The sequence below is a fragment of the Lampetra fluviatilis genome, chromosome 35 (assembly GCF_964198595.1).
Source record: "Lampetra fluviatilis chromosome 35, kcLamFluv1.1, whole genome shotgun sequence".
Taxonomy (NCBI): Eukaryota; Metazoa; Chordata; class Hyperoartia; order Petromyzontiformes; family Petromyzontidae; genus Lampetra; species Lampetra fluviatilis.
Window position 1 is genome coordinate 1,187,428 of NC_136309.1, and position 14,903 is coordinate 1,202,330.

At 53.2% G+C, this 14,903-nt stretch overlaps 1 protein-coding gene across 2 annotated transcripts in view; it reads right to left on the reverse strand.

The window, feature by feature from the left end:
• Positions 1 to 9,401: 9,401 nt before the first annotated feature.
• Positions 9,402 to 14,903, reverse strand: part of LOC144944469 (myosin phosphatase Rho-interacting protein-like) — a 160,250-nt gene continuing 154,748 nt past the window's right edge. For both annotated transcript variants that reach the window (XM_078872634.1, XM_078872635.1), the window contains exons 21-24: positions 14,264 to 14,350; positions 13,273 to 13,411; positions 13,045 to 13,133; positions 9,402 to 12,369 (exon numbers count right to left, since the gene is read on the reverse strand). In XM_078872634.1, coding sequence (XP_078728760.1) covers positions 12,301 to 12,369; positions 13,045 to 13,133; positions 13,273 to 13,411; positions 14,264 to 14,350 — 384 coding nt within the window. In that variant the 3' untranslated portion in view covers positions 9,402 to 12,300. The remainder of the gene's footprint in view (positions 12,370 to 13,044; positions 13,134 to 13,272; positions 13,412 to 14,263; positions 14,351 to 14,903) is intronic.

The following is a 14,903-nucleotide window of genomic DNA, read 5'->3' on the forward strand; positions in this document are numbered from 1 at the left end:
GATTCTCAACGCGTGTGTATACATTCACTGTCGCTCAGTCACCGGCAGACCCGTTTTAAAGTTTCTTTTGGGTGACATTTCTCTTTTGTGAGTGTTTCGTTAATGTCCATCACACGTGGCTTTGCAAAGTCACATGCCGAAGTTGCTGTTATTTGGCAGTGTGTGTGTATGCCCTCCGGATGTTTCTCAAAAAGCAACAAATTAAATGCCAAATATTTAAAGTCAATAAGACTTCTTATCAAATTTACGACCACAAATTAGGTTAAACTCCCATCACCGTTGACTCCCTAACCTCCCCCACCCACCCACTTGGGTTGCCCTTGCATGTTGTCCTTGATTCATTTTTGCAATGAATGTGATGTATACACACGTTGACGACGTCCCTTGCATACAACCCCCTACTGCTTTGTTTTACCTTCCAACGCTTGACGTTTACTCTTGCCCTCTATAATCAGTGCAGGCCTACACAGTGCTCCATACAGTCTTGCGTTTAAACACAAAACAAAAACTGCTTGTTTTTAACGGGCGAATAATTTATTTTGAACATGATTAACGTAACGTGGCAGTGTGCCGAAATAAGAAACAGCCGTGTACTGCTGTCTGCTATGATAGCTCAGACCCTATCAACAAATCTATAAAAGTGAGCAAAGAAACATGGACATATTTCATACTTGGAATTAATTTGAGACAAAGGCACGTGAATTATAAAACATGCAGGTTATTGGCATAATTTTAACGTGTAACAAGTTGGATTGGGTAAGACGTGTCACTGATGGCTGGCGGTCAAGGCAAGTGGCAGTCGAAGACTGTAATGTGGCCTAGAAACCACGCAATGGAGACACCGTGCTCTGCAATCGACCCGTATGCAGGTGTGCTAGAGGTGGATTACACACGGCCGGCTTGGGAGAGGGTTTCATATCGTGGATTTATCGTGGCTGCTGCTGCTGACGATAACACTATGTAACACCATTTTTGTTCCTGGGTACTAAGTGTTATTTTTTTAATTGCTTATGCCTAAAAGTATAGAAAATGGCTGATTCCCCACAAACTTTGCTTTTGTGACCAGGACTTGTATGTGAACGAAAGACAAATGCACACCGCGTTTTCTCATTGAAAATAGGTAAATTTCAAAATATCACTGTCCTGGCCACAAAAGCAAAGTGTGGGGAGTAATATCCATTTTCTGTACTTTTGAGGCATAAGCAATTCGGAAATAACACTACCCAGGACAAATTTTTTGTTACACTTAATTAATGCTGATAATGTATCCCATTTCGTGCCGTTTCACGGTGCGGGCTCGACATTGGGGCTCGGGACACTGCTCGAAAAGCTTTTTGAGGGCAATTAGCCGCGTGCCTGCCTCGCGCAGCCGGGACTGAAGCCGAATTGTCCGATTCGCCTTCTCCAACCTCTCCTGGGGCGCGGCGTTTTGAGCGGCCATGGCCACGAGTTTCCTTTTTGAGTTTCACGTCACGTCACAATAACAAGGCAAGGTTGTTCGTTGGACTGTGACCAATTTAAAGGGCCAACTGTATTATTACGCTGCGGAAACAGAAAAGGCACTGATAAAAAAAATTGCTTTCGAATCATAGCTGGCCTCGGCCTGCGGTGTCCAGTTCAATTATCTACAGGTTTTGCCCGGAATTTAACTTTACGATGGAGTACGTTTACATTAATGGGGTTGGAGCAGTGGTGTAGTAAGCGCAATGCCCTACGATCCCAGCATCACGTGTTCAATTCCTGGCCACAGCGAACATCTGTGTCGAGTGACATCTGAAATTGTCTTGAGCATCTCCCTTAAGTCTGCACTCACAAGCGTGGTGAAGTATGGTCAAATATCCCCCCATAACTAACAACAGTGCAGGGAAACCGTCTGGCAGTGGTCTACCAAGAACTGCAAATGTTTACACACTGCATGCCGGGTGGCAACTCATGAGTTTTCGACCACAGCAATGGATATCGTAATTTTCCAAACGACGGGTACATTTCAGGATGATGAAACTTTTGACTTGCTTAATGAAAGACTGCTGTTCCCCAACTAGTCGTGGGTAGATTGCAGTATACCCATAGTCAGCCGTAAGAAGAGCATATGTAGTAAACCTGCGTGTGTACGACGAGAATTATCTTGCATAAGGAACGCGTTTTGCATGAGAAAACGGATACATCCGTTCTTTAAGAGTATGATTGCTTTATTAAGTGAAACTGATGGGCCAAATCAGCCGTGTAAATCGCAGCCCAACCATTAAGACCGCAACAATGCCACTTCAAAGCCACAGCGCCGTGGACAGATCTGCGGGATGGAACCCGCGGGGTGGACGCTGCCACGAGCCGCTACCGTTTCCCGATGCCAATAATGACACTGGTCAACACAAAAAAAAAAATTCTGGCCTGGACTTTTGCAGCTGTTCTAGACTAATTTCAGGGTGCTGATTCCAAATCTGATCTCAGATTTGCTCTATCACATCATTTTTATGCTATCGGCATACCCCATTTTCATTGATTTTACCCGAAATTAACTCTGTCACTTATGATTGCAAGTTGTTGCGAGTCAGTGACTGCTTTAGTGTTAAAATATGGTACTGTATTTTTAGGATAGTGTGTTTATAATATCATTTTATGTAGATATCCACATTTATTTAATATTTTTCTTCTGCAGTTTTTATTGAAAATGCAATATTTGATATCTCAAAAACTGATGCCAGATTTGGAATCAGCACCCCAAAATTACCGTACAATCGTTGCCAGAAAAAGTGTGTTGACCAGTGTTATTTATCCGCTGCCATTCGCCTGATCTGTATCGGTGTTGGTGGACGCTTTGCTCGGTCAGTTTAATATTTACTTACCGTTAAAGTGTACTTGCTTGCTCTAGACCCACCCAATTCTACGCCGTCGTTTCACATGGATGCAGAGGTATTAGGGCTGTGACGGTTCCACCTGATGACGGAGACTTGTGTTGCCTCCGATACGTCGTGATTTTTATTGTTTTATTTTTATTAATTTTACCTACGTGACTTTACCGAAATAACTAAGAGTATCAATGTATAGTGACTCTGTGCACGAGTTTCGACCCTCGGTGTCTCATCGCAGCCCCTCTGAATACGACCAAGGCGGCGTTCTGACAGCTTTGGGAATGCGGCTTGCAAATTGATTTCATTGCAAGAAGATGACCCATACGAAGGGCATCGTGTCCACCCATGCGTGCGTGTACGAACAAAGAGCCCCCCACACACTTGTTTTTTGTTTACAAAACTCTTAAGTTTCTAAGTTGATTGTTGACATTCTGACGACGTGTGTGATCTTGAAGTCTTTTCGGCCGGAGACGCTCGGTGGCGTTCAGCACTGTGGTCGAGTTTCATCATCAAGTCTTCAACAGCACGCGGTCGCCACCTTTGTGGACTCGCCGTCATTGCCACGGCTCACTCAGGGTGTGAAGCCAACTGAGCGAGTTCAATGAGGCGATCCCAGATCCATCCGCCGGTTTGTCAGAGCGCTTGATTCACAATCTGCGCGAATTCAAATCCCACTTCGGGCTAAATGTGGCGAAGTCGTCGCTGGTCGTGGAATGAGTGCCAGTGGAACTCTCTCTCTTCCACCGCCCTTAAAATTGGCTTCGAGCACCCAACAGTTCAAGAAACTCAAGACTCAAATTTCGTTTTTCCTTTTAGCTTTTCCTTGAGTATGTCCTCTCATTTTGAAATGTGCCTTTATTCCATAGGTAGGACCTACCTTCGTTTAATTTAGACCGTAAAGTATTGCGATTGCCACGAATTCGTGGGTGCGAGTTTTTACTTAAAAAAATACATCGGACGAAAGAGGAAGCGAGCCAGCGAGGCCCCTTCACGAGAATGTGGAATTGACGACACGTGCAGCCGATAAAGCGTTGTCCCGATGTTTCGTTTTAGCGGCACGTCGCCGCTTTGCTGGAGGTGGATTTATTTGTCGCAGACATCTGTCGCGACTGTTTTCCGAGTGAATTATAATTCAAGCCAGGGGAGAGCACTTATTTGCGTTCAACCTTCCGCGATTCACCGTTTCCAGGTGTCAACGTTGAAGAGAATTTACAACAGAGAGCGCTTCGTTCATTGTACAGCACACGGTGGATTTTTTTTTTTGGACCGTGAAAAGAAAATGCACGCGGCGGAGAATAATAGAAAGAGCCAAGGTCACCCCTCACTGAAGCGCTAACGACGACACTGCCATAGTATTGTCTCGTCTCCTGAGCTGGGCCAGTCGGCGTCAAGAACCGGCGGCGGCAGCAGCAGCAGCAACGCGACGTCCTCGAGGAAGGAAGGACACGAGCAGCTCAATTGAGTTCCCGAAGAAGTTCCCCGCACGTGGAGCGAAACGTCGGACATCACGCCAAACAACGCGCGGTACAACCCGAGAACACACATTTGTGCGAGCTGTTTATTCGCAATTTTATGTCATATCGTGTATTACGTCTCCTTTTACCGACGATGAACGTGTCACGCCGTTTTTGTCCGGCGTCACGAGATGCCCGTTGCACGCATCTCGACACATTCCAAACCCACTCGGGGCACTTGTGGTGTTGTAGCATCAATGCCAACCGAGAGAACCTTTGCTGAGCCCGAGTCGGAGAAGGGTGGCAGCGGTCGCGGAGGAGCTCTGAGCTGGGGGTGGATCAAGAATCGTGCTCGACTAAAAACAGCCACGCCAGCCACGGATCCGTGCGTCTCCCCAGCGATCTGCTTTGGCGATTCCGAATGCCGACAACGGAGCCGCGCCCAGCCGGCGACACGCCGGTGTCCGGCACCCCTGGACCCTTCTTCCATCATTCACCACCTTGGTCGACAAGGCTTTCTACCCCGTCCGTGCATGTTGTATGCACGAATGTCGGAACTTCTTTCGCACCGCACGAAGCCAACCGCGCTCATCGGAGGTCCGCAACCGACAAGCCGGGCGGTGTCGTGGCAGCACCAGCAAGGTGGGCCCACGTGGACACCTTGACGGAGATCGCGGAAAAGGAGAGGCCACATTTTTCGATGTAAAGCTTTCGTGACTGCAGGGATTCATATTCTTGGTTCTTTCGGTAAAGTCACGTAGAAGGGAAATAAGAAATTATAAAAATACAACAATAAAATTCTCTCGACGTTTCGATTGCAACACAAGCAATCGTCATCAGGTGTGAAAACCACAGCAAGAAAAAAAATCACACCTGATGATGATTGTTTGTGTTGCAATCGAGACGTCATGAGAATTTAATTGTTTCATATTTTTATTATTTTATTATTTCCCTTCTACGTGACTTTACCGAAAGAACCAAGAATAGGAGAGGCCAAGCCACGTGGACGACCGAAGCGCTGGCGGCGAGAGCGTGATGCTGCTACTGTTGCTACTACTGTTGCTGCTACTGCTGTTGCTAGTGTTGCTGTGCCTTACGAGCAACCCCCCCCCCCCCCCATAGGTGGACACCGACTCGGGCCCGGTGCTGCCCGGCTGCGTGTGCGGCATTCCACTGCGGGCCCCTCCCCTCGCGACCCCCCCCCCGCCGCTCCCTTGCCCCACCCCCGACCCCCCTGGCGTGGCCGTCCGCGGGTGTCCGCTCCGCCTCGCCGCTCCCCCGCGACGCCACCGGAGTCCCCCACGCGATGGCGCCACGCGGGCCAGATGCGCTTCGCAGAGCGTCGCACGTGCCCCCCGCGCGTGCCCCCCCCCCCGCGCGTGACCCCCCCCCCCCGCGCGTGACCCCCCCCCCCGCGCGTGCCCCCCCCCCCCCGCGCGTGGCCCCCCACCCCGCGCGTGCCCCCCCCCCCGCGCGTTGCCCCCGCGCGCACGCGGCCCCCCCCCCCCGCGCGAACCCTCGGGACGGGAAGGCGGCAGAGGCCCCCCGCGAGACGTCTCCGCTCGCCCACTGCGCCCCTCGGGCCCCGGCGTCTGTCGGAGCGCGTTGCTGTGTCCGCGTGCGTCGGTGACCCGGGGGCACGCGCACGCACGCGCACGCGCCAACGTCATTAGGTCAGAAATGTCATCGGATCAAGCTGCACGCTTCTGTCCCGTGGATCCCAATGTGTGGAATAAAAAGACGCCAAATTCGCGGCACAAAGGGGCCGTCCATAAATGACGTCACGCGATTTGACGATTTTGACCCCCCCCCCCCCTTCGTCACACGGCGTCACAAATGTCTGACCCCCACCCCCCCTAGGTGCGTGACGTCATTTATGGACGGTCCTTAAAACCGCCGGCGGGCCAAAGTCAGCGCTGAGCTGGGTCCGCAGAGGCCCAGTGGCGTCACTTGGCGTGGAGCAGTCGGTGGCCAAAGTGACGAGCTGGGGTCCCCTGGACAACCAACCCGAGACGCGTCGTGAACAACACCAACTTGTTTAAAACGCGCTATTCTTTTTAATGAAAATTCTTTCATTTACGTCCCACGTTTTGTTTTAATTGAATCAGAGCCGCAGCGCGCCTGTTTCCATGCCGTCATCGTCATCGCGGTGGAACCGGGGAGAATGGCAGAGCTGCAAGTGGCGGCATTTAGCGAGAAGTCGCCGACGATATGCAGCACCGCCTCGGTGCCACCGTGCGGAGAGGCAAATCACAAATATTGGGACCCCACCTGAGCGATCGCCGCATGCCCTGAGCTCACGATGTCGTTACCACGCCACTGCAGCGGAGCTGACACGAGACGAGATCCGGGAGGGCTTTGGGGTGAAGTTCACGCCACCGCACACGGTCAGAGCCACGAATAAAGTCGACGCCTGCTCAAATGTCGATACGGCTGGTCTACACGGTACGACGAGCGGGCAGTCTGCCACTCGGACGTCAGCGGTCATCCGAAGAGACAAAAGAGGCGACGAGCAGTCAGACGGAGCTTCCGCAACGGAGACCTGGGCAGCATCAGATGCACCGAACGCGGTCAAGATCGGCATCGCTCCAACTGGCTCCGCTGTGCTCGACGCCGTCCCAGCTTCTTTCATTGACAAGCGAGGCGGCCGAACGAAACGCGTCGATCCACATCGACATGCTCCAGGCACCCATCGTTGGCGTTGGCCAATCACGTGAGTTTGAATCCATCCGAAAATCGTACGCCCTAAGACGTCCATTGCCTTTGCATTGATCCATCTCCTAAACCAGCCGCATACGTCCACGTTTTATGACAGTTTCAGCGATCGTCTCAATTCGTTCCTGTTTGTCGCGCGATCACAACAACTCTGGGATGGTTGAGGTCAGCCAAGATGATGTCGAGGATGCATCTTGGCGACTTGCTGGAGAGCTGCAGCCTGGAGTCACCAGTGGAAGCCACGGGGAGCGTCCACGTGGCCCGCCTTGTCATCTCGACGACAAGGAATTAGCACGGCACGAACACTGAAGTGGGACCTCTGCATTCTACTCACTGGTTTGGTGCCGTCTCGGATCGTCTCGACATGGACTGGCGCTGTCATCTGAGCACCACGGTGGCTAGGAGATGTTAACTACCTCGCCTGGTGTACAGGAGGTCGTGGGTTCCATCACGACCCTGACGCCCGCTGTATATTTGGAGTTTGCGTGTCTCTCTCTCTCATCATCATCACCACGGTGGCTAGGAGATGTTAACTACCTCGCCTGGTGTACAGGAGGTCGTGGGTTCCATCACGACCCTGACGCCCGCTGTATATTTGGAGTTTGCGTGTCTCTCTCTCTCATCATCATCACCACGGTGGCTGTGAGATGTTAACTACCTCGCCTGGTATACAGGAGGTCGTGGGTTCGATCCCGACCCTGACACCCGCTGTATATTTGGAGTCTGTGTGTCTATCTCTCCTCGTTCTCGCTTGGATTTTTCTCCAGCTTCTACCGGTTTCTCCCTCCACATTTAAAATCAACAGCACACGTTTAGAGTATTTGGCTGCTATAGATTCCCACGTGATGACAAGAGGCCAGCGGCGAACACGTCCCTGGCCGCATCTGATGGCATCAAGAGACCCCTCCCCTCTGCTCACTTCAATCAGCTCATCGCCTGGATCTGCTTTGACTAGAAAACAATGTTCACGCGGCTTGCGACAACAAGTAGCCAGCCGTGCTCGTTGCAATTCACATTTCAGTGGGTTTTGACACACGTCGATGACGACATCCCGAGTACGTCATCCGAATGTCGAATTTTGGCACTGCTCTCCTTCGGCTCGAGTCCTCACTGATCAAAAGCAACTTGTACAAATATGATAGTGCACCTCGAATGTCACTCCACAAGGATCGGGATCTTGTGCCGATTCTCGCTGCTCTGTACGTCTCGCCGGTCTGTGTCGTCATCGTCGTCATCGTCATCTCCTCCTCCAGGGGTCGTGGACTACCGCCATGAAATCACTGACGATGCACGATTGTATGCTGCCCGTGCATCCATCTTCCTCTACGAGACACACTGGATTATTGGAAATATGTACGAATGCAGTTCAATACCGGTAACTATGGAAGTATCTGATAATGAACCGTGAATGATAGTCGGTTCCAGAGCGCAAGCACGGCCTATTGACGCTGCGGCAATGAATTTGACGATATCAAATGAGATGCCAGATAGCCGGCCGGTCGTCGGTCGATAACCACATTCAAGCCGCCTGCAAAGCGGCAATTTACCATTCCTGAGGTCTGCGCCGCAAGCGCAGTCCCCCATCTGGTCCGACGTTTCCCGGACACTTGGCCAGAGAGCACAGGCGGGTCGCGGAAGGGACTGACGCGACGCGATCCTCCGGGGGTTGTGAAAGGAAAACTTCCACAAGCTGCAGAGGGGATCCCGGACAACTGGGCTCGAGCCATCACGCGGCCACCCAAGCGATCGCGTCCCTCCCGTCGCTTCTGATGTCCCCGTCGCTGGCTGCCGGCGTCGCGCGACGGAGCAGATCGCAGCCTGGCGCTTGGGACGCCTCGAGGATCGCGTCATCGCAGCGCGCTGCGTTCGGGTGCCACGCCAAACCCAAGGAAGCGATGGAAACTTTCCTTCCGATTTAAAAAAGCAACTGGAGTTTTGCACTTTTAAATCTAGATTAAAAACGCATTTCTTTAAAACTGATTTTTGTATTTAGTTTATTGTCCTTCCCCCCCCCCCGCACCTCCGATTCGCACGATTGGCCACGTACGGTGCGAACGAAGTCCAACGTACATACGTGTGTACAACAATTAACAGCGTCGTAGCGGTAGCGGGTTTCGCTGCGTCTGGAACTCACTCGGCTGGGGAGCGACGACATTCGAGGGGACAGTCCCACTGCAGCAGCGGTAGCAGCAGCAGCGGCAAAGCTTCAAGAAGCACCGTGACACACCACACGTGCAGCCACGCTTCAAAACCAATGAACCAGCAAGCACGCCTTGGAATCTTTGGAATTAGGGCACGAGACCGATGCACACTTACTCGTGGAGTTGAGAGGACGTGCGTGACAGGCGGCGCTGGAACAAAGTTCAAGCTACTGCTACCTTAATGCAGTACAGAAACCAGGTTTATTTGCTACGCATGTGAAGTTTGCGTGTTCTCACTTCCTATACATGTGCTGCTGCCGCTAACCCAGTTTTCACCCACGCGCACACACAAAAAAACGAAATCAAAAGCATATTGGCCAAACATCCCACAGCAGGACTCCCCTAAGAATGAGCCATGGGACTCAGTGATACTGTCATGGGTAGAAGAAGAAGACATTATTATCGTGGTGCCTCATTGAAGTGGACGACACCCCACTCGACCGTGGATACTGGCACCTGGGATTGAACCAATGGCCTCTCCCCCATTCAGAAATTCGCCAGCGATTGATTTCCGCCTCAAGAAAACCTCGACACCGATGACGTTTTGCCCAAACCGGCACTGGCCAACAAACTGCCCTTGAGTTTTGGCTGACAAATTTCGCCCTCCCCACAGCTCCGGTAATTGCAGAACAGCGTCACCAGACGCGCAGTGAACGGCCTCTCCATTGTCCGGACATGGCACCGTTTTATCTCGTTCTCTGAAAGGGCGACCTCAAAGGGGCGGCAAGAGGGCGCTGGGGATCAACGGAATACAAAATCTTAACGAAGGCCCTCGCCGCTGGCCCAGTGGCCTTCATCGTGAGTGTGCCCCCCCCACCCCCCGCGTCCCCCGACACCGGGCTGTAAACGGCGGGCTGTGAATGGCGGGCTGCAGAAGAACACCCAGACTTGGGTGTGTGCACGCCGCAGCTAAAATGCAAACGTGTTGAAATATTTCATTCGCGATGTGGCTACACGGAGCGGCACGGGAGCGCGCGCCCGCAGGGCTTAGACGTCGCGGTGGTTGCGGGCTGCGCTCTGTGCGGTCACTTGAATGTCAGGGAGATGAGCCGGTGCTCCCATCCTCAAGAGATCCACCAACCTCCTCCCCCCCCCCCCCCACCTTGCAAAGAGCTCTGTATCACCGTCACGTGACGTTTGACTTGAGTGCGTTGTTGTCATCAAACGTGTATCAGGAGAACACTTCTTCCTAGGCCACCCTTTAATATGGCCATACACCACCAGTTTATACGATCATCTTAAAACGGTATTGCAATAAATTCATATTTTATATAGGTCCTTCAAACACACGCACCGTAATGTCATGCAATAATTTTCCCATAAAAACCCTCTTATAAATACTGCTTCGAATGACACGTACAAATTTATGTGTTACAAAAGATAAGTGACTCTTAATTTATATAATATTTAATATAAACACATTGCAGCAAAATAAACTTTCCCGAACCAGCAGAAGCTGTTCATTTGGAAACTGAAACCTTTCCCTTTGTGAATGCCACCACCCGTTTTTTTTTACGCAAATATTAATACAGGGTGGATAAATTGTGCCATCTTTGCAAAAGATCACAACACAAGCAACAGTGTTTTAGGACGCCTTGTATCAGACGACAAGTCACAGGTGCTCCGTATCGTGCGCGTGTGTTGTCATGGTTAGCACAATGCACTACGAACCCAGCGACCTGAGTTTGATTCCCGATAATTGGCCGACACATTGGCGGCGAGTGCTATCTAAACCTGTCGTGGGCCCCACCTAGCTCGACTCCGCACCGTCGTGCCGGCCCGACTGGCACGCGCACGAAGAACGACGTGCAGCGGTGCTCGTTGAAACAGAGCGGGGAATGCACGGCTCCCATCGTGCCTTGCGTGCACGTAACGCGAGCACCCCCGTTGCGTGCAGAATGTTCCCAGCCCCCGTTCAATTCGTGCGCACTCGAGACAGAGAACTCATCCCTGGCGTCTACGGAGCTCCGGACAACCGTCTGGCGTGCATGGTCGTCTGCTCGCGCGCGCGCGGCGCAAACCCCGGCAACGGGTGCCGAGTGGGACATGTCCCGTCACCGCCGGGGCGTCTCTGCGCGGACTGCTCCACAGTGCGCAACGAGCCCCGGGGGGGAGGAGGCTCCCCCGGCTCCCAACTCGTGAAGCTGTACCCTGCCCGGCCCGCTCACCCCGACGACTCTTGACACTCATCTCGTGGCACCCCCCACCCCGCGTGCCCCCCGCATTACCTACCCCGCCCCCCTATCCGGCTGCGGCTGCGCGAGCGTTTCGTGACCGGCCGTGGACCTTGTCGGGTCTGAACGCGTCTCGCCGAAGCGCCCCTCTCACATCCCATCTCATCCTGCGCGGCGATCGCTGCGACACGGCACGCGGCTCGGTGCGTGCGATGGGGGGGGGGTGGGGCGTTTATTCCGTTGTTGCCAACAGGGTCACCGCCTGTACGTCTGACACTGACCTGTCAAATATTGATAACACACGAACAACACCGGTAAGTAACAAACTGAATGCAAGCTCGTGTCTGTGTTGGTCACCTACATTTCAATGCCCCCGTACGCGAGGGCTGCGTCCGTGCTAAACGCGCGGACGCAGGCTGCCGTTCACCGGATCGCTCCGTCGGCGCGGATTCACCCAAGCGGCAGACCGCGCCTCGTCGCCCGAAACCCCACGTCGGCCCGACAGCCTCGCGCACACCGCGATGGCAAGGACCGTCGGCAGCGCCTCGCTCGCACACCGCCACCGCCGGGCCCACGCAGCGGGGAGCCGGCAAATCGGCCTGCCGGCACCTCCGTCGCAGCAGGCCCGGCCGAGACGGCGCTCTTACTGGCCAGCTGCAGTCGGAGCGGAGGGAGCCGTCGAGAGCGGCGGCCGCGTTCACCGTGCGTCAAAACTATCTCGGCGAAGGGACGAGGCGATGGGCGCTTCCGGAGCCGTGGCTGGTGCGGCGGCAGGGGTTGCTATCCCGCGCCGCGGGGGAAGGAAGGGGGGGTATTGATCGTCTGTAGCCGCGTCCCTTCGCGTCCGTGGGCCTGCCAATAGCCGGCGAGGGTGCAGAGGGAACGGGAGCCGCACCCTCCGCCCGCCTCACTGCTGCACCTCGGCTTCGTCAAACAGCTGCTTCTGCTCCTGCGTCGAGAGGCCCTCCCTCAGGCTCTGTGGGAGGAAGGGGCAGCAAACGGGCGGCGGGTCAAGGCAGCGACGGACAAGACGCGCCAGCCCCCATGGGCCAATCAGGAGACTCCAAATAGAAAGCGCTAATGAGGGTCCACCGATCGGGATGGGCTTATCAAGATGGACCAATCAGGTTGCACCAATGTTGGTAGGCTAATCAAGATGGGCCCGTGCATGCTGAAGGAGCAATGTGAATTCCGGTTATTTATCCCAAAAAACTTGAGACTCAAGACTACATTTCAGGAGGGTCCTGCTTTGGTATGTTTGGCCAGTTCCATTGACGAGTGTTTTGCATGTGGTGTGACATCGGAGTAGCCTAATCCTAACCTACACGTGAAGGAATAACACTCAAAAGTTCTGCACAGAGGGATCCCAGTACCTATTTGCTCGACTGCCATCTGCTACCCATCTGGCAGCCAAGTTAATTTGGTCATTTCCAAAATCTCCACGATTCACGGTGCTGGACCAGAGGTGTGCACCACCAACTCGTGCCTCCAACAACATGTTATCATCACCTAGATGCAAACTCACATTTCGTCAGAAGCATTTCAACATACTTGTGTTCGACTACTTGTATGACTTGTGATGATCCAATATCATCTGACAAACTAGCGTTCCGGAGGCGTTGGCTGTTACATTTGTTCGATCCGCACGCACCTTGGAGCGGAGGTTCCGCACCGTTCGCTTGCAGCTGGAGGTCGTCTGCGTCTTGAAAAAGTCCGGGATGCTCTTCGACTTGAGGATGTCTGCACGCGGCAAAAGCGGTGGGGGGGAAGCCCCATCACGAGACAATCGGCGCTCGCGGGAACGGTGCCACGCACGGCGTTCTCGCCCTCCCCCCCCGTGGGTGTCCCGGCGCGGCGTGCAGACCGCGGCACCACCCACCGTATCCGGCGCGCTCCTCGCCCTGGCTGATGGTCTGCAGCTGCTCGCGGAGCCGCGTCACGTCCAGGTCGGCCTTGGCGCGCGAGATGCTCAGCTCCGTGTAGATGTCCTTGTACTTGTCCGTCGCGTATTTCTTGTCCTGCGGGCGGGATGGGCCGGTGCGGGTTGTTTAGCCGCGAGCGACGCTCAGGGGAGACGGGGAGAGCGAGAGGATTGAAGGAGAGACGTTTGGGGGAGCAGGAATGACCCGAGAAGAAATCGTGGAAATGTCGAGACGAGAAAATCCACAGAATGAGAGCAGAAAGGCTGAGGCAGCAGAGGGTTCCAGTGCCAAAGATAGAGAGGGAGACGTCGCCGGCTTGGAAGTGCAAGAAGAACGGAGGCCCACCACGTGTCTCCTCCCATCGGCGGCCTCGCCCTGTCACGAGGTATGGACGTGGGTCTACAAGGAAGCGATTGCCGTGACCAGAGAGAGGGGAAGGCGTGGGGAGAAGTTCCAGCGGCCTCGTCGTGAGCCGCTGACGGGCAGAGGAAATCAGAGGTGGTGTACGCACGTACTTGTGTTGAACTTCTTTCGAGCCGTACGTAGCCAACCGTTCTAATCGGAGGTGCGAGTGGTGGGGTGTGAGGCCAGAGTGACGATGTGAGGATGAGACAAGCAGCCAGGGTAGTAATAATACTAGTACTTTCATTATTATTCTAACGCTGTACATTAATTATATAAGGAACAAATCCCATATATGCGGTTGGCTTCGTACGACACAAAAGAAGCCCACCACACACACTCTCACCGAGCAAATGAAAACCCTTCGACTACCAAGCAAAATAAACAATGAATGACCAAATTAATAAATGGCATCCGAAACAAAAAGGCACAAACGACAAAAGAAAGTTAATCGCAATGAAGAAATGAGTCCCCACAAGGTCTACGAGCACAACACGAGCCAGAGCAGGTGTTGTGGTCTACTTCCCAACCAAGTCGTGCGCTCACCCTCAGCGCCGACTGCAGCTCCTCCTTGAGGGCGTTGATCTCCTGCTTGAAGTACTGGATTTCAGAGTCCTTGACCCTCAGCATGACCTGTGGGCGCAAGACAGTTGCGCTGTGGGTACGCTAAACAAAAAAAGTGTTTTAGGATTTTCCTGGGTAAATAAAGAGCGGTAAGATTATTATAATTATTATTGTGATCATAATCTGTCACTGTTCTAGACAGTGTTTGTTAGCGACGGTGACGTCGCTGAATTATAATAACATTGTGCTCCTCATCCATTAAACAACGCCATTCCACCAACCACCCCGACTTCGGCTAATCTGACTTTAGTCGTCGTCGGTGTCATCAGCATCATCTGCAGCAGTATCACCACCATCGTCATCATTCCCATCGTTTTTATGCAGGTCCTGTCACCTCAACAGGGCTCACTGAGCCACTATCGGTTACCATGGGATACCATTGTACCATGCTGATCTGAGCCATCATAGGTTACCATGGTATCATGCTGATCTGAGCCACCATAGGTTACCATGGTACCATGCTGATGTGAGCCACCAATGGGTTACCAAGGGGTTACCATGCTGATCTGAGCCACCATGGGTTACCATGGGTTACCATGGGTTACCATGCTGATCTCGCCAA